This window comes from Coniosporium apollinis (genome assembly GCF_000281105.1).
Source record: "Coniosporium apollinis CBS 100218 chromosome Unknown supercont1.44, whole genome shotgun sequence".
In the NCBI taxonomy this organism is placed as follows: domain Eukaryota; kingdom Fungi; phylum Ascomycota; class Dothideomycetes; genus Coniosporium; species Coniosporium apollinis.
Window position 1 is genome coordinate 47158 of NW_006913306.1, and position 24446 is coordinate 71603.

At 53.6% G+C, this 24446-nt stretch overlaps 8 protein-coding genes across 8 annotated transcripts; 4 read left to right on the plus strand and 4 right to left on the minus strand.

Moving 5' to 3' along the window:
• Positions 1-2140: 2140 nt before the first annotated feature.
• Positions 2141-2755, minus strand: W97_07654 (uncharacterized protein; the record flags this gene model as incomplete). The annotated part of the gene is made up of 1 exon (XM_007785571.1): positions 2141-2755. The coding sequence occupies one exon, from the start codon at positions 2753-2755 to the stop codon at positions 2141-2143; it is 615 nt and encodes a 204-aa protein (XP_007783761.1).
• A 1661-nt stretch (positions 2756-4416) lies between these two features.
• On the plus strand, positions 4417-5031 carry W97_07655 (uncharacterized protein; the record flags this gene model as incomplete). The annotated part of the gene is made up of 1 exon (XM_007785572.1): positions 4417-5031. One exon carries the CDS (start codon positions 4417-4419, stop codon positions 5029-5031), a length of 615 nt encoding a protein of 204 aa, XP_007783762.1.
• Positions 5032-7523: 2492 nt separating this feature from the next.
• W97_07656 (uncharacterized protein) lies at positions 7524-8265 on the minus strand (the record flags this gene model as incomplete). Its single annotated transcript, XM_007785573.1, has 2 exons — positions 7524-8123; positions 8224-8265. 2 exons carry the CDS (start codon positions 8263-8265, stop codon positions 7524-7526), a joined length of 642 nt encoding a protein of 213 aa, XP_007783763.1.
• Positions 8266-10981: 2716 nt separating this feature from the next.
• On the minus strand, positions 10982-12938 carry W97_07657 (uncharacterized protein; the record flags this gene model as incomplete). The annotated part of the gene is made up of 4 exons (XM_007785574.1): positions 10982-11982; positions 12042-12147; positions 12213-12549; positions 12685-12938. 4 exons carry the CDS (start codon positions 12936-12938, stop codon positions 10982-10984), a joined length of 1698 nt encoding a protein of 565 aa, XP_007783764.1.
• A 769-nt stretch (positions 12939-13707) lies between these two features.
• Positions 13708-15090, minus strand: W97_07658 (uncharacterized protein; the record flags this gene model as incomplete). The annotated part of the gene is made up of 2 exons (XM_007785575.1): positions 13708-14368; positions 14450-15090. The coding sequence occupies 2 exons, from the start codon at positions 15088-15090 to the stop codon at positions 13708-13710; spliced, it is 1302 nt and encodes a 433-aa protein (XP_007783765.1).
• A 1487-nt stretch (positions 15091-16577) lies between these two features.
• W97_07659 (uncharacterized protein) lies at positions 16578-18806 on the plus strand (the record flags this gene model as incomplete). The annotated part of the gene is made up of 5 exons (XM_007785576.1): positions 16578-17212; positions 17263-17565; positions 17619-17827; positions 17879-18637; positions 18685-18806. 5 exons carry the CDS (start codon positions 16578-16580, stop codon positions 18804-18806), a joined length of 2028 nt encoding a protein of 675 aa, XP_007783766.1.
• Positions 18807-20172: 1366 nt separating this feature from the next.
• W97_07660 (uncharacterized protein) lies at positions 20173-21425 on the plus strand (the record flags this gene model as incomplete). Its single annotated transcript, XM_007785577.1, has 3 exons — positions 20173-20314; positions 20377-20672; positions 20781-21425. 3 exons carry the CDS (start codon positions 20173-20175, stop codon positions 21423-21425), a joined length of 1083 nt encoding a protein of 360 aa, XP_007783767.1.
• Positions 21426-23606: 2181 nt separating this feature from the next.
• On the plus strand, positions 23607-24119 carry W97_07661 (uncharacterized protein; the record flags this gene model as incomplete). The annotated part of the gene is made up of 1 exon (XM_007785578.1): positions 23607-24119. The coding sequence occupies one exon, from the start codon at positions 23607-23609 to the stop codon at positions 24117-24119; it is 513 nt and encodes a 170-aa protein (XP_007783768.1).
• Positions 24120-24446: the final 327 nt, after the last annotated feature.

The window sequence follows — 24446 nt, forward strand, 5'->3', positions numbered from 1 at the left end:
GATTTGGTCTAGAGTCGGACCCACACTCAATGAACGACAAATGGCGTAGGATGGTACGGGAGTATGTGCAGTTGAACCTAACATATACATCTGACAGATTGCCGGCACTCTCTGGCCTAGCCAAGCATGTACAGCAGACTTATGGACGTGGAAGATATCTCGCGGGCTTGTGGGAGGACAGCCTGTTCGAAGACTTGATGTGGTGGGTCAAAGAAGACGAGGCCCAGCACGCATGGAGGCCGAAGGAATGGCGGGCACCGTCATGGTCTTGGGCGTCACTGGAAGGTCAGATTGAACATAGGATCCTCCCAGTCAAAAGCACGCATTGCGAAATTCTAGAAGTCGAGATCACTCCTGCGGGTGCGGATCCAACCGGTGCGGTGGCGTCTGGAAAACTTGTCATCTCGGGGATACTCGTGTCGGCTATTCTCCGTCGTATTCGACCGAGATCCGATATTGAAGACATGGAACCGGATAAAAGACGCTTCGGAATTGAAATCACGGGAATGAATGAAGTTGAATCTCATAAGATGTATGTCGACTACGAGCTCGATAAAGAAGGGTCAGGTTATGTTCCGGATGGACAGGATGTTTGCTGCTTGTGCATCGCTACAGACCAATGGCATAAATGTTGGTTGGTTTTGCGGAAACTGCAGAATATGCATGCTGATTTATACGAGAGGATTGGAATGGCCTGGCAGAGCCATGAACAGATTAAGGAGGGAAGGGACTGGATAAATCGCCTAAGTGAGAAGACGGTGGTCACCATTGTGTGACATTGTAGCTAGCTAAGGAAATATTCTGCCAGTCCTTGGGAGGATCGAAACTATCGAGAAGCTTGTGAAGACTTGCTGGCACTTATATCCATATCAGAACGACCGTTTCCGCTAGGCAAAGGCTACCGGAAGCTAGGGAAAGATGGAGCGTTCACCAAGCGTACGAACCTCTGATATGACCTTGTTGCGCTGAGCGACACCCAGCTTCCCATTCAGGGTGGACGCCGTGTGGACCTTCTCTTTCTACTCCTCAGCCCGAGTTCTGTTGCGATCTCGCTTTGCTCTGTTTCTTCGTAGCGTCTTCAGTTCTGCACGGCGAGTAAAAATATCTGTGTCGGCCTGAGTAACTGCTCAGAGCCTCGGGTACATCTCGTACGTCTGAGGTAGACGTTTGAGAACCACTATAAAAGTATCTCTAGGCTACATGAACAGCACGAGGGCACACATATAATTTTTGACTTTTGGCTGGGTTTCCAGAAGACTCTGCTATCCGGTGAGTTTCTTTAGTTTGACTGAGCGGGCCATCTGCTTGATTCGGAGATGCGCCTTGCAGTCTCTTTCGGACTGCACTGTTTGCTCGTTCAGACAACGAGGAGAACTCCTAGGTCCCATCTTACTAACCCTCTTTCTCCTTCTCGAACCAGCATAACCAGAGAATTTTGGGGCCAGGATTTTCGAATCTGAATACTCCCTTGCGCGAGTCTATTGCACGAAATGCAACCTCCCCATGGTAGCGCTTTGACAAGTAACTTCACGATCCTCTTCCTTAACCAAACAAGTTAACACTGCTGCTAGCAAGAATCTTAAGGTTATCTGTCCAGCTGTTGACTGCGGTGTCGAGTAACTGGGTTCGGGTATCTGATTGTCCCTTCTTGATTGTTGCTGTCTTGTGCACAGAGCTTGAAGGTTCTTGCATGCGGTTGCTCCCGGGTCTCTGGCTTAGATTGCTGCGGGCGCGATAACTCCCCTCGAAACCTTGATATCCCGAAGCTTGTTATTGACATCCTGCAACGCTCACATTTCCCCGATTTGATGATTCCATGTAGATACGACTATGACTAGGTCTTTGCTTTCAAACCGCTATCGACCAAGCGATTTGTGTGCAGCTGTGCGGATTCCGTATGTGATCTCGTTGCATCTTATGTGCACTACAAAACAAAAACTGCACGAGAGACATTCTAGTGCAACCTATCAATGATTGAAGTAGGCCTTGCTCTTCCACACGGATAGAGTCTATCTAGCAACGATTGTTCGTCGTTGTATCCGGGCAAGCCTGCCGTCTTACTAGTGACTGCAATCCGCCGAACCGATCATCCTTTGCGTTACATAGAGACTTATGGTAACACTTCAAGCGCATTCTTTCATTAACTACCCACTTCTCTGCTAGATGTAGTGCTGTCGAGGGCGCGGCGTAGAGTATCGCGGTTGGGAACCCCAGAACAAATCATCCGACCGTTGACGAATATTGTCGGCACAGAGGTGATTCCGAGCTCGGAAGCGTGTTGAACAGCGTGTTTCTCCGCCTGGCGGTACTTGCGATCGATGAGTGCTTGCCGGAACTCCTCCCTGTCAAGACCAACTCCTGCTGCAACATCCGCGAGAACATCAACATTCCCAATGTCGCGTTCCTGTTGGAAGAACGCCCTCAGAACTGCTACATTGTATTCGTTCGCTCGATCGTGCTCAGCAGCAAAGAAGGAGCCCTCGAACGCGGTATGTGTGTACGGTTGTGGTGAGATGTTCGGTAGTTTGATATCCACGCCGAGCCTTGCAGCCATCGGATAGACGGATGATTTCCACACACGGGGAAGATATTCATCTTCGGTGCGTAGAGTCGGTGTAGGGTATTGTCGCAACTCGAAGGGATGCCAGCGGACCTTTACATCCCTGCGGTCCTTGAGCTCGGCGGTCAGAACTTCTTCGGCGAGCAAGCAAAACGGGCAGACATAGTCGGAGTAAATGTCAACCGTGGTAGCCATGGTGCGATGCGAAAAGCGCAGTTGCGGTGTTCTGTATCTTCTTGAGATTGAGTAGTAAGTTGGCTTTGTGAGAAGAGAAGATATGCGAAGATTATAGCAGCGGAGGGCGTCAAACATGATACTGCGATTTCCTCTCTTTGCTCGAGATGATTGTCTCGGGTTGCTACAAGTTTGCTATGACGTAACAAACCAAAGCCAAAAGTCACGTGTAGATCCACCTCTCGTTCTCCAACTCTTCAACGTCGACTCCTTCTACAAGCATTCGCCCGAGTTTCTCTTAGAGATTAGACTATGTGTGGTGTCGCAGCGTTTGCCCAAAAACAATCACGCTAAGGATAACCCGAAGTGACTTGCAGTCACGAATCTTCCGCGGAGCTGACTATCTGCACGTGGTCTGCGGAGTGTTCCAGAGCTACAATTGACCAGGCGCTTCCTAGAAGGGCTTCGTTAGTTTACGTTATAGCGCGAGGTTTACCGAGCATCATGTACCAGCTCGTTTGTTCAAGCGAATCTACTGCACGGTCGCTTAAGTGAAACCGAGGGGTCAAGTTTTAGGTTCTTTTGGAGTCCCTTAGTGGGTACTCCGTAGTGCGGGTTTCCCCTTGATGTTCAGGCTTCCCGCAGCAGATTCGGGCCGTCTCCCGCAGCACGAGCCTCCTCAGATCTCTCACCCCCGCATGAGAGGAACATGAGTCGCCTTCCCTACGACAACGCATCGAACAATCTCGGCGTTATGTGGGCTCTCGCACGCGTCAAACGTTCTGTGATGTGTCAAGCATTTCGTATGAAGCGAGAGAGACCTCCTGCCGTCTCTACTCTATTTGTAACTTGTGCGGAACTTTGAACGTGGACAAGGATGCACCAAGACGTATTCAAACCTCAATGCAGCCGGAGACCCATGCTGACGATGCAGAATACTGTCCATGAGGCTATATGCCACAAACAGAACCAAGGTTAGTAACTTTAGCCTAGAGGTCCTTCGCTGCGTCTGTCTAGACTTACTCTCGCTTCCCGCTGTCACTTCTACTCCCGATATACACCCTGTAATTTCGTTAAAACTAGAGCTGTGCAGCATTAGTCTGTAGCAGGTCACGATAGTCGCCCTCGAGGTTTCCCCATTGTGCACCTTAGCAGCTTGATGATCTGCCACTATCAATGTTACGCTTCTGAGAGTCTAGGACTCAAGGCATGTCCCCATATGCCCCAGATTCTGGAACCTCCCGCTATCGCTTGTCTGTCCAGCCCCTTCGCTTCTACTCGCAGCTATACCTATGTTTGAAACGCTGATCAGCGACGGAGTCATGCAAGAACGCTCTAGACGAGACTGTCTTCGCTTCTAAGCCCCTTTCTTAGACAGGTCCTGCGGATAGTCATCCAAGGGTTTCGATCTTTCGCTTCACTGTCCCACTTTCAGATCAATCTAGGTTTAGAGATTGCATCCTGCATTGCGAGCCCATAGGCGGTTGAACAATGTCGGGGGCCGAGAGCAAGAGGCCGTAGTTTCAACATCAGCTTGGCAACAGCATAAAAGGAAGCTCATCTCCACCTCAAGAATACCAGAGCAGCACTCTCATTCAGCTCCAGATCAGCAGTCAGCCCAATTCTTTCCTCTCAGTACAGACGAGCAGTACTCCTTCAGCAAGCAATCTTACTCCGCAAAAATGCATTACTCCTTTATCTTGCCTCTTGCCGCCGCTGCCATGCAGCTCTTCGGCATGACAACCGCTAGAGCCATTTCTGGCGCCTCTACCCTCGAAGTCAGAAGCGAAGCCAACGCCCTTGTGGTTCGATCCGAAGGCGCCAACATCTTGGATCATGTTGTTCCATTTCCCTTTGAGGACAACGAGGAGAATGAGCGAGAGCTCGAGCGCGTCTTTGATGCCATTGTCAACGTTCCTGACAACGTACTCGAAGCCGGCCAGGACCGCGTCAAAGCCTGGGTTGCGGAAGTCCTCGACAAAAACAAAGACAATGACAGCGGGAACGACAACGACAAGCGGACTGTTGACTTGGTTGAACGGCAGAGCTTGGCCTCAATTCTGGCTTGTGCATATGAGCTCGGCAAGTGGGTTGTCGAGAACGTTGGGGCAGGCAAATTCCGCAGAGTGAAGGAGTTGATCTCTTTACTGGGCGGGGCTAGGCGGGTGGCTAAATTGCTGCTCAGTGCCAAAGGCTGGAGAGAGGTCCGTGCTATTGGAGGACCCTACTTGGTGGAGCTGGTAGAAATACTCACAGGCGCTGGAGGGGTTGTCGAGGCTTGCTTTGGTTGGGTCTAAGGAGGTTGACAATCCTGCTTGAGCTAACTGGGATCGAAGGAGGAATTCTTCCCTGATGAGGGTGTCGCGCTTGATCTTTGGTTGTTTTTCAGGGATCTCCTACGAACGCATGACTTGTTTTTTCTTTTGGTTGAACTGCAAATTTTAGGCAACCGAGCTGTAACTTTACTTAAACTCGAGTTTTTAACCGTTTTGGTTACCTGGACTAAGAAGTCTCGCCGTGATAAGTGAGGTTGTCTATAGCCAAGAACGACAGTTGAGAGGAGCAAGATGGCAATAGTTATTTTTCACTACTACCATTCCTGGTATTTTGGTTGATTGTAGCCAGCTCCCACAGATACGAGTCTTGCCGGAGCCTTTGGACTGATTAGGTCTTCAGACAGACTCTAGGGGAGAGACCTTAAGATTGAGTGGTACCTTAGAGTCTGGACACACCGCCGATTTCCACGTAATGTATCAGGCATCTGCCAGCATTTTTCTGGACATAAAGCTATCCGCATGACGTGTCTGCTTGGTTATAAGGACGAGTCATTTCGGCCCAAAAGGCTACGTCGGTGGATGAGGAAATCGGGGAGCGGGGGTGAGTACGAGCAGGCGGAAAAGAAACCTCGTCTGACGGGTGAGGTACGCGCTGCGGCCTCTTTTTAGTTTTGGTGGATTTAAGCACGGGGACGGGCGAGCTTCAAAATCATCATTGGGCTGTATGCAGCAAATAGCGTATCCTGCGGCAGCTGTTCAGGTAAGGCTCTTATGTTTCTTGGGGGAGCTGAGAGGGTCTCATTGCTTGCGAGTGGCAGTGTGCAGACTGCAGTTCGTCTAGTAGATCCCTTCCGTAAAACGCAGTGGAGTACCCTTCCCATTCTTCGGGGGCCGAAAACACGGGAGCCAGTGACTGGATCATCTGTACCACTCTCTAGCTTTCAACTAGGATGCCAATAAACCCAAATCCGTAACAGAGCTCAGAATATAGGGTAGTGAAACCTCGGGTATGACTGCAGTGCAGCTGCGTGTCTGAAAACAGTAAGTACTTCAAGCTAGGCTTAGCAAACTGGAATCTTTGCGGGTCCAGATACTTCTTCTCTTCCCGACACGATACAACTTCAAAGTGAGCTCCTCAACGCCGATCGACATCACGCCAACTACCGGAACGAAGGTGCAGGTCAGAGTGAATCCCCAGGGGGCTTGCTAAACCGCTGCGTTACCCGCAAGCATCTGAGTTGCTTGACCAGCCTGCATGGCTGTTGAGATGTTTGCGAAGAAGGCGAACAGTGCCAACAGATTTCTGTATTACGCTGAAGGCGGCTATTGCAATCATGGGCGCTGTATCTATAACCTCCTGGGATATTGCTATGGGCATAGCACATGAGATTCAGTCCCAAGAGTGGGAGTTTGCCGTTATGCTACCGCTTGTTGATATTCTTACGGTTGCCCTCATCGAGAAGTTCCTTCACTAGACGAACCCAGTGATGCCAGGTCAGTGGTTCTGGAAGGAGATGGAGTTGCTGAGTGATGTGTAAGTCGCTTTCAGACGGAACGAGACCAACATAGGATATCATGAAGCCAAGCCCACAGCCATACAATCCTCTCTTATCCCCACAATCCTGCTCGGTACAAATGTGATTCTCTGGGGAACAAAGAATATGCTCTTGCCAAACCGCGCGTCCAAGAGGTAGCGCGGCATCGGCTTGATAAGGATATTTTTGCTGTAATACACGAGCTGCATCTTAACCTCTTCAATCACCATGATGCTCCGACCAAGGAGCTTTTGGCGGTGCAGAGGTCGTGGAGGCATTGGCTGAGCGGTGATGCAAAGATGATAATGCAACTAGTTCGACTTGTCGACGCTGAGCTGCCGTTCTAGAGAATCCATGCCGGCGGTGGGGAAATGCGTATAATCCGAGCGGTCTTGTGACCGGCATGTTGGTTGTAGGAGAGGACTAAAGCCGACAACTGAATGGTCGACGTTTCGGGGATTTTGCTTCTGCTGCTGCCGCTGCTGCTCCTCTTGATTCACTGCACCATCTTCCATAATGAACAAACAGGGACCAAAGGGAAGTTGGAGGAGAGGCTTCGCCTGAGCAATCGTGGAGCAGTGAACCACGGACCGGCTTCTTCGTTGGTTCTCGAGCGCGCCTTCCTCTTTCCTCTGTCCGCGCGCTTGGTTTTTGGGGCATAAACAATGTTCTATCTGAAGCTCCCAGCTTTGCTTTACAGCTCAGGTAGTTTGTTACTCGTCACAGCAGCTGAGGAACGCGCTTCCGCTCTCTTGGTGCTCGGTTCTTTCGGTCAAGTCGGATGGGCAACACCCAAGCGCCTTCGCCACTTGGCAGTTCTCGCACCGGCGCCGATCATATTTGCGTGGTCTGAACGTGCCTTGTTTCAGAACTTCCCCAAACGATATCTCTTTGTAACGTGTCTAGCGCGAGTGCGGGCAATTGACTCACAGAGCCATACCTTACAATATTGTAGACGATTACATTACTCAATCTATATCAACGCGTCATCCGAACCGCATACCCCCAATCATCTCCCTCCGCATAACTCCTCCCATCCGCCCTACTCCCAGTACTAAGCTCCCTCTCCAAAAACGTTGCCCTCTTCGCCGGCAACTCCGCGACCCTGTCAAACCCCTCGCCTCTGGATTCAGCTTGCCATCTCCATTGCTCGATCGCATCGCCCTGCTCCGGATGCAACTGCGTCATCCCAGCCTGACTGTGGTTCTGATACCTCCCAGCCTCACTCTGCGATCCACTTGGTGAGAACCTCGTGCTGCTATCGGTAGGCGAGTATGCCGACGCATGGCCAGCGTACAGCGGTGTCGAGTTGCCGGCCATCTCGAAGGGCGGGCGCGGTGGAGATTGAGAGGGATGAAAGCGCGTGGTGGGATTGTTGGGTCCGTTTGCTGCATGTTCGCGCAGTTTGCGCTTGTGGAGGCAGTACCAGGCGACGACGGCGACGCAGCCGACAAGCGTGATACTCCCGCCGCAGGCTATGCCGATTATTGCGCCTGTACCTAGGACCGCTTCACCTTCGGGGTCTGAAGTAGTGCTTGGGACGGCGGTTGAGCTGGGGGTGGAGCTGATCGTTGGAGCCTGCGCTTGCTTCTTAGCACTTCTTAAGTATTTGACATGGCAGCGGCTCAGCGGGCTGGGCCATGGGACGATGTTCCGGTGTGGTTGGAGGAATTCTTACCGGCGTTAACGAAGATGCTGTGGAGGTGAGGTTTGCAGCCATTGTTGTCGCGAAGAATGTCGCATCGGCCTTCCGTGACTCAACACATGAGAACCAGCTCAGTGTGGGAGCATTGGCGGCGATGTACGTTTCCCAGAAGCAGAAGGGTTGGTAAGTATTGCTGTTTCAGCGTTAGATCTCTTGCGACGTTGGAGATAGAGTGGAGAAAGGGCAAAGTCATTCATACCAGGTGTAACACCTGTCTGTGGACTGGCATGTGGCGGTCGGGATGTTGTCGATGCAGGACTGGGTTGTGCCGCCCGGATTATCGGGACTGTGAGAGAAGGAATAAGTCTACAGCGCCAACGGTATCGGGCTCGGTGGGTTTGAGGAAGGGCGTACTCGAAGCAATCTACGATTCCCGTAGTTCCTCGAACGCTGGTGATGCATGCGCCCTGATTGATTGTTCAGTTCCGCTGCTGGAAGCTGGGGCGACGTAAGACACTGACATTGTCGCAAACCCCTTGACACCGGTCAGCTTCGGCAGCGGATTAGACATGGAGAACGAGATCTTACAAAACGGAGAAGTCGCTGAAATCCCAGCCGGTCCGCAGCAAAACGCGCCTTGCGACAGGCAGACAGTCCCGCAGGCTCCATATGAGCAAGTGCCCTGACGCTTCAGGATATTCACAGTCGGACAGTCTGTCGGTTGAGGGACCGGAGGTGAAGTGATGAATATACCAGCTTTTTGAACGTACGCGCTCGATGCTGGCCTGGAGTGGAAGATAACAAGTAAAGTAAGAATTTTGAGGACGTGGAAGATGTCATGCATGATGGATGGAGGAAGATGTTGGCACCATAACGGGAAGGCGCCCACTGCTGCAGGAACGCTTGCGAACGGGTTTGGGGAAGGGAACGAGATAAAGTATGTAAGACTGTAGAAGATGGCATGCCGGGTGTCTCACTGTACGGCTGAAAGCATATCTCGGCTTGCCGGCAGCATCTGCTCTTGAAGCTGGTAGCCGAGTCTATTTTTCATCTCGCCAAACCTGTCACCTGGATACTCTTCAGCGCCGAGGAGCTGGCGGAAATGAGAGGAAGTGATGCGAATGGCCGTCCAGCTGGAGCTGGAGTCTGACCTGCAGGCGCCGCATCCAAACAGGTCGGCAAGGCGGTGAATATGTGGGATAGAGGAATTCTACTCGAGTAAGGCACCCGGAAGGCTGAGCTGGAGCTGGCCAATAGATGCATGGGGAACCAAGTCTTGGACGGGCACGATACGAGCAGCCTGAAGCAATCGAGAGATCGTGTCCTTGCAGGGCTGAGAAGAATACCGGCCAGAAGCTCCGACGACAAAAACGGTTAATGCGATAGTCGTGAGCAGCTTCTGCCACGCTTTCTCTAAGAATTCATCGTAGATAAGCGCGAGGTGAGGAAGTTCTACGTGAGTACGTGCGTAAAGGATACGCAGCTCATCGCCGCTCCATGGTGCTGGGGACGGTGGTTGTTACAATAAGAGTGCGACCAGGATTAGCCTGCATGACTTTCCCATCCCGGCTGCCCTAGCGCCCGCAGGCGTGGACCAGGCAGGGCACGCGCTCGTTCACCCTTGAGATCCGGGACCACCAGCCTCAGGACGCAATTGGAATATGGGCCATCTACCGAACTCTGGCTGTGGACCCGCGCAGGTCGGCAACACTTGTAGACGCAGGTGGAGTGATTAAGTGGAGAACCTGGCTCTAGCCATCACAAGACACATGTTGCAGGCGGCATCCGCAGCTACCGGTTCGTACTGTGGGAGATTTGCTCAGACTACGGAGCCTTTCATTCGCGTTTGCTACGTTCCCGCACACTTGGTTCTTGGAACGACCCTCTTCTTAGCTTACAGCAGCTGGCACACAAGCTTAGCAAATATATATGCTGGAAGAGTTCCTTCATCAATCTGCGAGTACAGGGAGCATTGCAATAGGGCGAGAACTCCGGATGGACTTTCAAGGGAAACCACCTGCAATGCCCTCTCAGAACTTGTTCGGAGGAAGATGCCGGCTCAGACAGTCATGCGGTTCGAAAGGCGTCTAGCGGGAAACCGAGAGTATACGCTGCGATATGGAATTTACTAAGGATCAAAAGACATTCAGCCAGAGGGTAGAGACACTGAAAGCGCTGTCGATATGTAATCGACCGGGAGGGAATCGAAAGTATCGAGTCGTAAAGCAGCTAGCCCGTCAATGTCTGTCTTAATAAGGACCGCATCTAGTGTCGCAATGCACCATTCGCTGGAGTTGTCTGCCGAGCGGATGTTCGGCGGTATGAGACCTGCTGCAGGTCAAGGAAGAAGTCTCGAGTGTTCTGCTTGATCTGTGAAGCTTCCGTAGAAACGAACAACCGGCTCAGAGACTCTTCGGCCGCTGATGCTCAAAGGGATTTCATGAGACCTTGAGTAGGGGAGCAACGAGGTAGCTCCGTGTTCTCGGGGTCGATATTGCCATATTGGACCGATGAATTAACAAATCGTGCTACTCTTCTATCCACGGTGGACAGGTGCTTGTGGAAGGACAGGGACAATTCTACCTCGAATAACGATATCCTTATGAACCGGTCACCCTTTGCGTTACAAAGATGCTCACATTAACTTTGGTAGAGCTCTCTCGGGAGTGCCCCACGTGCCTCACGAGTTCATAAAGTCTAGACAGCCCTAGCCGCAAGCTTACACGAACGTCTTCGTTTGTAAAGTCTACTCGAGGAAAAAAGCGTGATAACGGCTTCCCTTTTCGCCAGCCTACAACTTCGACGCCCCACTCTTCCACTCCAGCCTCTTCAGCTCATTCCGCTTGATCTTCCCACTGATTGTCTTAGGCAAGAACGTCGCGTCCACGAACTGTATCTTGCGGGGGTACTTATACGGCGCCGCATTCTCCTTGCAGAAGTTTTGCAATTCCGACACAAGCCCGTCCACGTCTTTCTTCGCGTACTCGTCCGTAAGCACAATAAACGCCTTGACGACCTCGCCGCGCGACGAGTCAGGCGAGGCTACGACGGCCGACTCCACCACGGCGGGATGCTGTTTTAGCGTCGACTCGACCTCGAAAGGCCCGATGCGGTAGCCCGAGGAGTTTATCACATCGTCGGCACGCCCGACGAACCAGAAGTAGCCGTCTTTATCCCGTATCGCTCGATCGCCGGTTAGATACCATGACTTTGGCGCGACATGGCCCGGCCTGACAAAACTGCGGATGCGTTTATCCAGCTTCCCATCGGGTGCCAGATAACCATCGAAGAGGCCGAAGAAACCGGCCTCGTCTCGTTCTTCCGATTTCACCAGAACACCCATGTCGCCCTCTACGCCCGCGGGACATTCGTCGCCGTTCGAATCGATAACGTGGAGCGGAACTCCTGGCGATGGTCGTCCCATGGAACCAGGTCTGACCTCTGCGCCCTCGAAGTTGCCGCAGATCAGTATTGTCTCCGTCTGCCCGTACCCGTCGCAGATCTGCAGGCCACTCATGCGCTTCCAGAGGCGTATGACTTCGCCGTTGAGCGGCTCGCCCGCGCCCGCGCAGTGGCTAAGTGCGTGTGGTGGGTTTTTCCGGAAGTGGTCTTGGCTTTCACTGAGGACGAGCTGGCGGTATGCGGTCGGTGGCGCGCACAGGGTTGTGATGGGGTGCTCGTGGAGAATGTCGAGCAGACGCGTGGGAGAGAAGGGTCGGCGATCGTCGTGGACGAAGAGGCTTGCGCCGCAGTTCCACGCCCCGAAGAAGGACCACGCTGCTTTGGCCCAGCCTGGTGCACGGTCAACGGTGGGAATTGAGACGGGTTAACGGGCCTGTGTGCGGACGCACCTTGTTCGGATAAATTCCAGTACAACTTCCCTGGAGACAGCCTGAGCCAATGTTTCCCGGTAATTGTGTGTGCGAGTGGGTAGGAGATGTGGTTATGCTGAACCATCTACAAACCACAAACATTAGCATTCTCAGTATAGTACAAGCTGCGAGTGTCTTACAGTGCCTCACCTTTGGATGCCCGGTCGTGCCAGACGTGAAGTATATCAGTGCAGGCGACCGCACATCAGGCTTCAGTCCACTGAACAGTGCATCTCGCGGCACAGTGTCGAGCGCAGCCCCCAACTCCACCAAACCCTCAGAAGCGTCGCCGCCAACCTGTATGACGGTCCGCACCTGAGGGCAGTTGTCGCGTATCTTGAGGAACTTCTGCACGCTTGCCGCGTCGCCTACGAAGACGGAAGCCTGCGATGCCTGGCACCGGAACTCGATGTCCTTCCCCACGAGCAATGTAGTCGCGGGACAGAGAACAACACCGCTGCGGAGACACGCGACGGCGAGCTCCCACCTGCCGCAAACAATCCCTGTCAGCCCCAGCACCTCTCCATCTCTCCGTCTCTCCCTCACTCCCTTACACTCTCACACCCTCACACAGACCCCTTCATCAAAGCCCAAGAGAGAGGCTGGCGGTCCTCGTACCTACCAAGCTGGCACCCTCGGCAATATCACCAACAACTTTTCCCCCGCCTCAACGCCAAGCCGCTGCAGCAGCACGGCGATCCGGTGCCCTTGGCGTTGGAAGTGCGCATACGACAGCGCGCGCTGAGAGCGGCCGTCTTGCGAGAGCCAGCACATTGCCTGCAGCGGCGGCGACTGCGCGGCCCAGTAGTCGACAACATCGACGGCGAAGTTGAAGGAGGTAGGGCGGGTGAGGGCACGGTCGTGGAAGTGCGCCATTGGAGCGAGGTGCGAGGGCAATGCTTGTACTAGGGAGACGGGTTGCGGAGGGGTGGCAGTGGGGAGAAGAGTGGGAGAGGAGCGGTCATCTGGGGTTGCTGTATGGGCAGTGATGGTGGGAGGTATATAACGAGAGCCGCTTGACGGCACGAGATGGAAGTCGGCGGGGTCGATCGTCCGTCCGCATGGGTTTGAAGCGTCCAGTCCGAGGTCTACTGTAACGGTCTAAGGGAAGGCGTCCCACTCGGAGGTTATCAAGCTTTCGTGAAGTGAGTTAATGTCACGGGATCAGAGCCTGATGAAAGCCCGAGCCGACCGCTGTGCACGGACAAAGACACTAGCTGATTCACGACATATCACTGTTCTTACTCGAGTACAACTCAACTTCCGCACTCATTCCTCTACGGTGATTCCAAAAGAAGAAGAAGAAAAGTGGTTCGAGGGTCTCGTTTTGCCGCTTGCGTTAAGTTCAGACGCCTCGTTCGTGCACAACTGGACTACCTCGCCCACAATTGACCGTGTAGGGATAAAGTTTCTTGAGTAAAGAGTTGAACGTGCTACAAATGGCTCCACGGAGCTCGGAGTTGAGCTGGGTATCTACTGGGTAGGTCCTAGTCATGTGCTCGGCGAAGTAGCCTGCTTCTCTACTGCCTTCCGAACCTCTTCGGCTGCACTCCATCCGTAGAGGAAATAGTCCTGATCACCGAGAACAAGTTTACCTATGGCATTGCACGAGTCGGCTGCCCGTCAGTTGGGTGAGGATGGAGAGTCACTTACCGACGAACTGAAACTTCCCAACCAGCCAGAGGAACAGGCACAACAGCAACTCGGCCCAGATGGTTTGCTTCATCTTCCCGGCATCGATCATTCTGGCCCGATCTGCCAGAGTCTTAACCCGCAATCTGCGGAGCTCATACAACGACTTCGAGCTCAGTACGATTGCGTCGGCCTCGGAGATGTCGCTACCTTCGCTGTAGGCCTTCTTAAGGTGGTGCGTGAGCAAGAATGAAAACGTCTGCGCATCCTCCAACGCCTGGCTTGCGCCTTGTCCAGTAGTCGGCTGCAGCGCATGTGCCGCATCGCCAATGAGTACGAGGCCATTCTCGCCCCAATGTGGAAGCTCTGGCGTTGTGAACACTGGATAGACCGAGTCAATCTCAATAGTGTTGATGATGTTCGAAATGACCGGATCTTTCCAGCCCTTGTGTCGTTCTGTCAGCTGCTGCTTGATCTCCTCAACGTCAAACCCTTTCTTCGCCGGCACCGCTTCTGTCTCAAAGGTCGACCATGCCATCATCCGATTCTTAGATGGCGAGTAGGGTGAGTAGCCGAAGAAGCCGTTGGCGCCAAAGGTAAAGACCATGGACCTGTCGTGTAAGACGTCTTCTGGGATTGGCATATCCAGGAAACCTCCGACTCCTGCAAGCTTCCTTTGAAATTGTCATTACCGGAGTCCAATACAGCTGGCTTGTTGGAAACATGTCAACCGGACGGCAAACGGGAAAACTCACTCATACTTCGGACTGAACCTTTCGTCCTCAGCATCAAAAACCCCTCTTTTCACCGCCGACCACACCCCATCCGCCCCGACTATAAGATCAGCTTCCTCCTCCGCACCGTCCTCGAACCGAACAAAAGGCCTGCCAAGCCCAGTCACTCCAGCGTCCACGACCTTCCGGTAAATTACCTTTCCGCCATCTTCAACCACCGCGTCCATCAAAACGCTCCACAACCCATGCCTCGAGCTGGCAACGCACCACTCCTCCCTTACCTCCTCGCCATCCGGCCTCTTGACGTTCTTATCACTCGTCGGCGTCTTGTGTAACTTCCAACCCCTCGAGGACCGGAAATCGAAGTTCTCGCACCGGAAGCCCTGCGTAGTGACTGCGGCATGTAGAGCAGGGGAGAGGGAATGCAGCACGCGCATGCCATTGGGGGAGATGCCGAGGCCGCCGCCTACGATGGCGGTTGAGGAGGAGAGCTCCGCGAAGCTGGAGTCTTGGATGGCGGCGGGGGTGCTGCGGGGTTTGTGGGCTTCGTAGATGGTTATGGTGTGCGGAGGCTGGGAGGATGGGGGTGAGGGGAGGTGCTTGCGGAGGTGGAGGTAGAGGCTCAGGCCGGAGATGCCGGCGCCGACTATTATGATTTTCATTATTATACAGAGTAGCCTGAATCTTGTGGGGTACAGGGGGTTAATTGCAGTGTGTAGGCGTTCCGCCTCTCAGAAGAAACCCCTTGAGGCTCTGAAGGGGCTCTGGAGGACAAGGTTTTGCGGCGCGCTCAAGGAGATCTGAGCCTTGGACTATCTGATATCCCATACTTGATTCTAGGCAGCCATTTATGGACGCATCTCCATCTTTATGCACATTTGCTGGCTATGGTATGGCTTGCGTGAGGACGCGTAGGTGGCCGGTCTGGATACGAGAGTCACGTGCGTCTTTGCGGAGTGCTGTGTAACCACGCCTGAGGAGCTTGATTTGGTGTGTTTGACACGGCCTTCCAGTTGAGCTGGAGTTGCGATATGGTAGTTGGCTCGTCTACGGTGGTTCTACCGCAGGGCTGAAGATACGCGCTTGAGGTTGAGTTCTTGAACTTGAATTGTACATTTAGTATCATCACATGAAACCATTACCTGCTGTGGTCCGTTGGTCCATCCACTCAAAATCTTTCTCGTATACTGCCTGATAGGTTGTTCGTCATACGGCCCCGAAGCCTTCTCTGGATTGTCTCCCGGAATAAAGCAGTTGCTTTGTAGCAAAGCATTATGGAACAGTCTCTGTCCGCAGTAGGTTCATCCCGCATGAGGCGATCAGTTGTTAGGCTGTGATTTTGTCAGTCAGTCTTGTGCAATCACCGCCTTGTTCTATGCCTTAGTCGAGTACGCCCGCGCCTATCAACACCTTCCTGTAAAAGTGTGGGGCCTGACAGGGTTACCCGCTCCGCCGTTTCAGACGAAATTCTCCGAGCGAGATTACATACGAGGTTCCGTGACGGACAAGCCGATGGGAGCATCAAACAAGACATCAGACGATCCATGCGCGGCCTTCCGCTGGCAAGCTCGTTTTACGCGCGGGCCGCACGCTGTTACAGGCTGTCAGCCACCTCGTGTTTACGAGTTTCCTCTTCTCTATAAGCGACACCATCTTCGCGGCCCGCACTTCGCGCCGCATTACTTACGGTAAGCGCCTGGCGCCTGCAGTTCTCCTGCATCCGAGCACGGACGACATGGCGAGAGGTGTTCGGAAATACATTTTTACCTTTTTCGACCACAAGGCTGACGTATCAAAACTATTTTGGCCCCACGAAGCTAATTTCCACACTCTCTAACCGCCATCCTTATCGATGAGGCCTGAAACAACGTGCAAAGCTCGTAAGACTTTCCAAAGATGGGAGCAAACGCAGACTCAGCCTCGTCTAATTGGCGGCGCTGCTTGAGAACACGCGCATACGGCACCGCCGAACTCTGTCAACAACGCGCCACCGTAAGCCCCCTGATGGACTGGTACTTCAGCTTGAGAGCCTGAAGGATTCAAATGCTTGCTAAGCACGAGATGTGAGCCTAAATGGACTCCGACTCTCGACACTTTGCAATCGGCGAGCCCTCATCTACTCTCCCGGACAATACCTCAAACCGCCAACATGACGAACCAGGCGCGCCATGTGGTACTCTTCTCTCTTCTCGCAATTCTCACAGTCCCAGGCTATGCGAACGACAAAGATACCCGCGAACGCAATAGGTTCAAACCACATGTCGGTAACTTTCCAATTCCTTTCCACGATGATCGTCTCGACGGCAAGGTTGCACAGATAGAAGCAAATCAAACTCTCAGAGAAAACCTTGACACGCTCTCGTGGTCCGCGTTCTACTATTGGGTTGACAACTTCGATCCGAACTCGACCTTCGAGGCCACCGAGCTTCAGGCCCTCGCGCGGAGAGACTTACCCGGGGATGACTTTCGGCATCACTCCAGTTTGCTTGAACAAGCCAACGCCACGTACTTTGAGCAGCTGAAAGGGTTCAGCTTCAACGAAACCGCACTTTTCAACGATAGTTTCGATGACTTGGCCATCAACTATGTGGACGCTGTTGAGAATTTCAGCATTTCAACATTCTACTACACCCTCGGCGCTTATATGGGAGTCGGAAAGAGTGTCGAGTGCAGCTCCCACATCAATGAAGTCCTCACAGTAACGGATGAGTGGGAGAAGCTTGGATCCTCAGCCGCTACCACTCTCATGGCCTTGCTTCCGACCTTTCTTGCCTTCGGTAACCTGTGAGTGAGTTCCCTTGCATCCGGGTTCTCCATGCTAACGTCAACTGCAGGTACGTTCCACGAAGTTCAGAAGCCTTTGCAACCAGCTGGCTTATCGGACTGGGAGCCGCTATCTACAGCTTTGGCCTTCCAGTTCGTTCCAAGAATGCAGTACCGAGCAAACGCGTTGTCCAATTGAGTAGCTTCGGCATTACTCTGTTGAACAGAATTGGATCCTACGGGACGGAAGAGTGCAAGGCCAGCTTGGATGAGTTGAAGCGCTGGACCCAGAGCACCGGCAGCGCTCAGTATGTTGAGCAGTTTGGCACAATAAGAGCGCACGTCGAGCTATTTGGGAAAAGGTGGCACTGGTGGTAGGAGAGATCGCTGTTCATCATGGACAACACTGTTGCTCACACGCTCGTAGGCACATACCAGCTGTCTTAATTGCTGCGGCGCAGGCGGCAATGTTCGCATGGGCGGTGCAGCCACTCCTTGCTGCACCGGGAGTTCCACGCTTCATGTTTGCGTGCGCCCATCGAAATTGGACAGGCTCATACTTGGCGATCTCTGCTGTTGTCAATGCCATCTTTCGCCTTCTTATGTGGCATGCCGCAGATCACGAAGTAGCTAAGGGTATGGCTGTAGCTGCAGCATTGGAAAGCAACGCGCTGACCATGACCGCAGTATTCTCCTTGTCAGGGAGCTCGAAAGACTCGCTTCAAGCGATGGTAGATCGCAACCCGACCGTCACGACCAACAAAAGGTCCGTCCCCATTCCGACCACTGCATCGAAGCTACCGCCGCTTTATCCTCCCTTCGTATCAAGCATTATTATGTTCTTCGGCAGAGCGCTCCCGCTGGGCTGGCTAGGTTGCGAGCCAGACGACCATCCCCTGCGAGGCACTATGAAAGACTTGATCAAGGCAAACTTCATCTTCCTGAGATCTGTCCTTACGAAGCCACTCGACTTGGTGAAATCCGGCTTCGCCACAACCAAATCTGCGCGGCGCTGGCGGCCGCTCGTCATCCTCATCCACTTGTCTACCGAAGGTCGTCCGCAATTGCGCACCCTGCTTACCGGCTTCGTCGAGGCAGCTTTGCTGCTAGTCTTGACGTTTTTCTTCGCCAGTCAGTGGGGAGGAAATCTATACATAACTACTTGGGCTATCGGTCTGCTGCTAGTCTTCATAACTCTCGGAAGAGCCCTGGCGCTGATATACGTCTATCTCAGCGCCCAAACATGGGGGCTCCACGTGATCAATTGTGATGACAGCGACGAAGTCCGGGGCTGTATGCGCATCATTTGCAGCATGCAAGAAGTGTTAGTCATTTGTAACGGGGCGTCCTACTTCAATGGTCACAGACTGGACTTCATTGGGGAGGACTTTAAGAGGTGGAAGGAGCAGTATGATCGGGGCGAGTTTGACGAAGAGGATTCGCTGGGTAGGAACGAGCCCCAGACTGTGCAAGCTGTGCACGTGGAACCGAAGACTGCGGGTTCGCCGCCGAGAGTCAGTTCGACGACGCAGGCTGGAGGGCGTGGCAGATCGAGTACACTCTCGCGCTCTTCGTCAGCCAGGCCGTCATTGCAGAGCAGAGGAAGCGACGCTAATGTGTGAGCGGCAACGGGCACACGAAGCACTGGATGACGGGCGAGGAAAGCTTTCGGGAGATGTCTATACGGCCGGAGCACGGCTGGTCGTGTTTGGGGCTGTGTATCCTGTGTGCACCTTCGATAGTAAGCCTGTCTGAGTTCCATTCATGATCTCGATGGATGGAAAATCAGTCGGCTGCTAGCTATGGTCCTGGACATGATCTCAGCGGGAGACAGGTAGAACACGACAGATACGGCAAATCCCTCACCGCAGGATTCATCGTAGTCCGAGGCTGGATTAGAAGCTACAATAACTTTTACGCCTCTATCACAACTTCTGTGACATCCTTAGGTGGAGTGGTCGTGCAGGAGGTGAAATACTCCTACGATCGGGACCCGCGCTTCCTGATATCATTCTCAAGCTGAACCTCATTCTGACTCTTACCCCTGACCTTCCCCAGATATCCGCACCCGCCGTCCGACCCGACTTCCATGTTGCTGCCCACCTAGGCTACTCTCTCATGTTCCAGCGATATTGCCGTCCTGTCCGTCCACAACCTGCTACAGATGGCACTACGACCATCTAGATCCGATGCAGCTCCATCACGCGCGAAGGGATTACGGAGTTTGACTCGTCGACAAATGCCTTTCGGCCAGCACTTCCTCCTTCAGCGCATCTAGCACGCGTTTAGATCGCAAATCCATACCATCGAGGACAGAGATTCTAGACGCTCCTGCCAGAAGCTGTCGTTTTTGACCCTGATGCGCCAGCACGCATTACTCGCCACGGCAGAGCGCATACATACTCCATCGAGGAGGACGAGGTTCGATCGCACAGCAGGTTAAGGCTTGGGGAGCACGGGTTGTATCGTGCGTGTGAAGGAGTACAACATGCAGCGGGTATGCCTAGGGCTATGACGCGCAGCTCAGCCGGGAACAAGCAGGACCGAGAAGTCACCAGGCAGGCAGCACGCCAGTTTGCGGAGTAGGCTGGTATTTCCGATGGTGGATCTTTCTTTGAGTATCGCTTGTTGCTGCGTCAGCCTCATATTGTACAACATTCCTCTGCGGCAGATGAGGCATGTAAGAGCCGCACCATCAACCAGATCTACCGCTCGATGGACAACAGTTGCCCTGTGGCAGGTGGGAGAAGGAGGAAGCTCATTGTAGCCGGTTGCGGAAACCTTGCCCTCTACAGTAGTCTGGACGGGGTGGGAGTCTGAAAGCGGAGGGCTTCTTTGTTTCCGCTATTCCTCCTCCGTCATGGACAAGCTTTGGTCTGCCGACGATGTTCTCCACATCGCCGGAACATTGACTTTATGTAGTCGTGCAAAGGCTCAAGTCCTTGCGCAGTAACCAGAACTAGACGTCGCCTGCCAAAATCATGCCTAGGTACCCGGCCTCAGGCATGCGCCGAAAATCCTGGGCCGCGACAGAAGCTAATGTGCCTGCACCTGGAAAGGCATTTGTTGGACATCGCGCGCCCTCTTTCAACGCGTGCGCGGTTGTAGATGGAAACCTTGAGGGTAAGTCACCGCGCTCATCACCGCCGCACCTAGACGCTGTTCGCTAAAACTTCGATGTCCAGATGTGTCTCTGGACTACTATCTATCCAAGAACAAATGGCTCACAATTCTCTTCATACCCGCCGCCTTCTCTTTTGTCTGCCCAACCGAAGTCCTAGCGTTCAACAACTGCATCGATGAGTTTACGGATCGGGGATGTTCCCTCGCATTCGTCTCGACGGACTCAAAGCACACGCTTTGGCAATGGCAGCACACGCCGCGGAATCAGGGCGGACTTGGCCCAGTTAGCGTGCCGCTGCTCAGTGATTCCAGCCACAAGATGTCGCGCGACTATGGCGTCTTGCTCGAAGACCAGGGCGTGACTCTGAGAGGCATGTTCCTACTGGATCAGAGGGGCATCATCCAACACGCAAGTAACCGCCATCCGAAATGAAACAATGGCGTCGTGCTGATCATTTTACCTCAGATTACAATCAACAACCTCTCCGTCGGGCGCAGCGTCCTCGAAACCCTCCGCCTGGTAGAAGCCTTCAAAGCAGCGGAAGAACACGGCGTCCTGTGCCCAGCGAACTGGCAAAAAGGCGGCGAAACGCTCCTCGAATCCCACGAAGATCAGCAAGAGCGACTCGACCGCGAGTTCGGCACCGGGGTAGTGAAGAATCTCGACCAGGAAACAGCACCCAAGCCAAGCGGCAACAGAGTCACCATCATGTCGCTTAGAGCGTCAACCGTATCACCATCTCATGGTCCCACATCCGCGCCAATGCAGAGCCTTTCGCCGACTTCAAGACCGACCTCAGCCCCGATCCAGTTCCCCTCGCCCACATCGCTGGGCCAGCGCCGCGGCCACCCCAAGGTTCTGACGCTCGAATTCGCGGACCCAATCTCAGCCAACAGTCTCGGTTCGAGGAACTCGCCAAATGACTATATTGCGACGCCGGAGGGCAGGAGCCCGACTGATACGCTGCCTGAGGATGCGCAGCCGAGTCCAAGCGCGTTGGTAGCGGCGTTCAAGAGGTTGAGCGGGAGGGATACACCGCTTGGGGCGCCGAAGGATGTGATGGGGCATAGGAGGGTGGATAGTGCGAATACGAAGGGGTATTTTGGGTAGATTCACCGAGGTTGAACGTGGATATGGGATAATGTCGTATTTCTTGTTTTTTGGGGGTTCGGTAATAGTGAGGTCTACATGAGGAGTCGATAGAATATGGATATCGAAAATGACTTCGTGCACTTGCAGCAACGTTTCCAAAACACAACAATACGAACGAGAAATCTGCTCAGGTTCCAATGCTTGAGAACGGGGCTCATCCGAATGGAAGAAAGCCCGATTGGCTAGAACTCCGTGCATTCCCCTCGGTTCGGATCTGAAAAGATGGCAAGTGCGCATTGTTTCCGCTGTAAGGCACAGCGACACAACAGGCGCCACGGTGATTTCAAGGGGCACATCATGGCGTCTGACCATCCATTCTGAATTGAAAGGCTGCCGAATGCGGTCCCAGAAAGATGAGACAAACACTAGCGCTTTAACATTTCAGCCGCGCAGTTACGGATGAGGCAAAGGGTGAAGAGAGTAACCTGGACAATTGCTTTGCGGCTGAGGACAAGTATTGTGTAGGATGCCGCACAGAGTCATCCTTGCGTGTACGGAGGGAGTCATCTGTGCGCCTTTTTCTTTCTTGGACTGAAAAAGGTGGGCTTGTAACAGATAGGAAAGACATGCTTGATAACGAAGCTGGCTAGACACAATCATGAAGATGAGTATGCTGCCCAGATGGTGGTACAGCCAGAGGGCATGAGTCGGATGAACTGTATTTCAAAACACCTTCAGACTCAGCCTCCTGGTGCACCCAGAAGGTCTGCTACTCATGAAAAACAGACGTTGGCGAAGTCCGAATGTTTTGAGAAGCTGAAGCCGTGCTTCAATCGGCAGGCTTTGTTTGGCAAATCACGTGACGAAGCGGAAGCCGAGCCATGTTCTCCTACTGCGCCTGGGCATCTCGGCCTCTCTCCAAGCTGCCCCTGGATCGAAATCACATCACATCTGTCAGGTTGCCGCACGTCGCACCGATCTCCCCGGACTCCAGACTCTCTCGACGTTCCCATTCTGGTCCTGCGTCAGCAAGATGGAGGAGTTGCACGACTTGGAGGCGTTGCGCCGGGAGAATCGTGTGGGGAGCCGAGAGTCCGCGTCGGCCCTCTTGACATGCATTAGATCAGAGCCAAGGGCCGCGACATCTTTCTCAAATCGATTCTCCACGGTGCGAGAGGCTGGGGTGGCGTCCGTTGAACCTGAAGATGGGGTGATCCAACCCGCTTGGAGCGAATGTACAGGCTCTGATTAATGGAGACCCTCAACGGCATCAGGTCCCATTCACCAATCTCAACAGCCTGAGCCGAAACCACATACGCAATTACGACTTTGCAACCCACTCAATCCCTGTAGAGCACTATTGGGACTACCAAGAATAACCTTACTGCTACACAGAGCAAGCCAGTTCGGGCAAGCAGCTGAAGAAAGGATCTGGTGAATTCAAGCTTTTGCAGAAACAGCGCTAGGGTCAAACGCAGTCGTCAGATTGGCGGAAGTGCTCAGGAACGTGGCACATCCGCGCATCTCCCATGGGTCGAGCCACCCAGGGACAAACAGCTCGCATGGAGGGTTACGAGTGCCGACAGCCTGAACCTCCGAGTGTAACTGACACCGTAAACAGCGGAAGTTATCATCCATGATCCACGATTGGCATCACATTGACGGCCATTGGCAGCGAAGACAACAAGTCTCTGTAGAGTCTGTCATATCGAGTCTCCGGCCATCAGTGCTTTCTCCAACAGGACCGGGAACTCGGAGAGCTTGAGCGCGACCCGGCCTCCAAGCATCTTTCGTCTCTCTTTCGGCAGCTAAGCATCCCTGAGCCGCGTCAACGAACGGCACTAGTGCTCGGAGGTAGACATGCTGCTGGGCCATGATGACGTCCCTGTCTGTCTGGCATCTGCCGTTCCGCTGTCCAACCTGTCACTTGCATTGAGGCGGATTGGAGGGAAAGCCCACCGGAAGCCGCTCCCCAGAACGACCAAACACATCGCTCGTGGGGCCGAGACCTGCAGGACTAGCATCGGTGAATGCTCTATGCAGGTCCGTTGGTTATAAGAGCGGCTCTCCTCCAATATCAATTTGTACCATCAAGCATCACTTGAAGTCCTTCACTCTTCAACTCAACCCAACCGCTTCTCGCCCAAGCCTCTCGCTCAGCCAGTCAACTATCCATTCCTCAAACAAAAGTCGTTCAAGATGAAGTTCTCCATTTTCTCCCTCGCCGCCTTCGCCGGCACTGTCCTCGCGCAGAATGCCTCCTCCATCAACTTCTGCCAGGTCACAAATCTCGAGCAGTATATCAACCTCGCGCCCACTTGCGCCCACTACTGCGAGCGCCTTGCTCTGACCACCGACGGCTGCGGCGCGGACGACTTCCTCTGCCACTGCGGTGCCGCGTGGGAAGTTGCCGAGGTTATCCAGGCGTGCATCTTCAACCCGGCAACCTCAAACTGCACCACTGCCGAGATTGACCAGTTCGGCGCCATCTACTACGGCCTCTGCGGCTTCTGGAACTCCACCTCCGCGAACGCTTCGGCTTCTGCTTTCGCCTGCGGTGCTGGTGGCTGCGCGCCTTCCACCTCCGTCTCGACTGCCACCGTCTCTGTCCCAGTGACCGTCACTGAGGTCCACACCACGACTGCATACGCTGCCCAGTTCACTAGGGCTTGGGGCGGAGGCAGGGGCGGCTGGAAGTACTATCACGACTAGACGACACCACTGAATGATGACGACGGCAGGCGGTTCACTGGGGGCATGTGATCCGGGTTCATAGGCCAAGAGTACGGAATGTGGTCATAGAGGTTCTCTCACATCGTCTCCGGTGGTTCGTCTTTCGGAGTTTGGGACTCGACGCTTGTCGGCCATGGCTGACGGTTTGGCGCGCGGGATGGCATAATGTGTTCTGGATATTGGGGCGACGCTTGACGCTTGATGCATGTATATACTTATGTGCCAACAGAATGAGCTTGCATGCATGAATCAAGAACTGTTCGACATAATCTGTACCTGAGCATCTAAGGTGATTAATCGACTCAC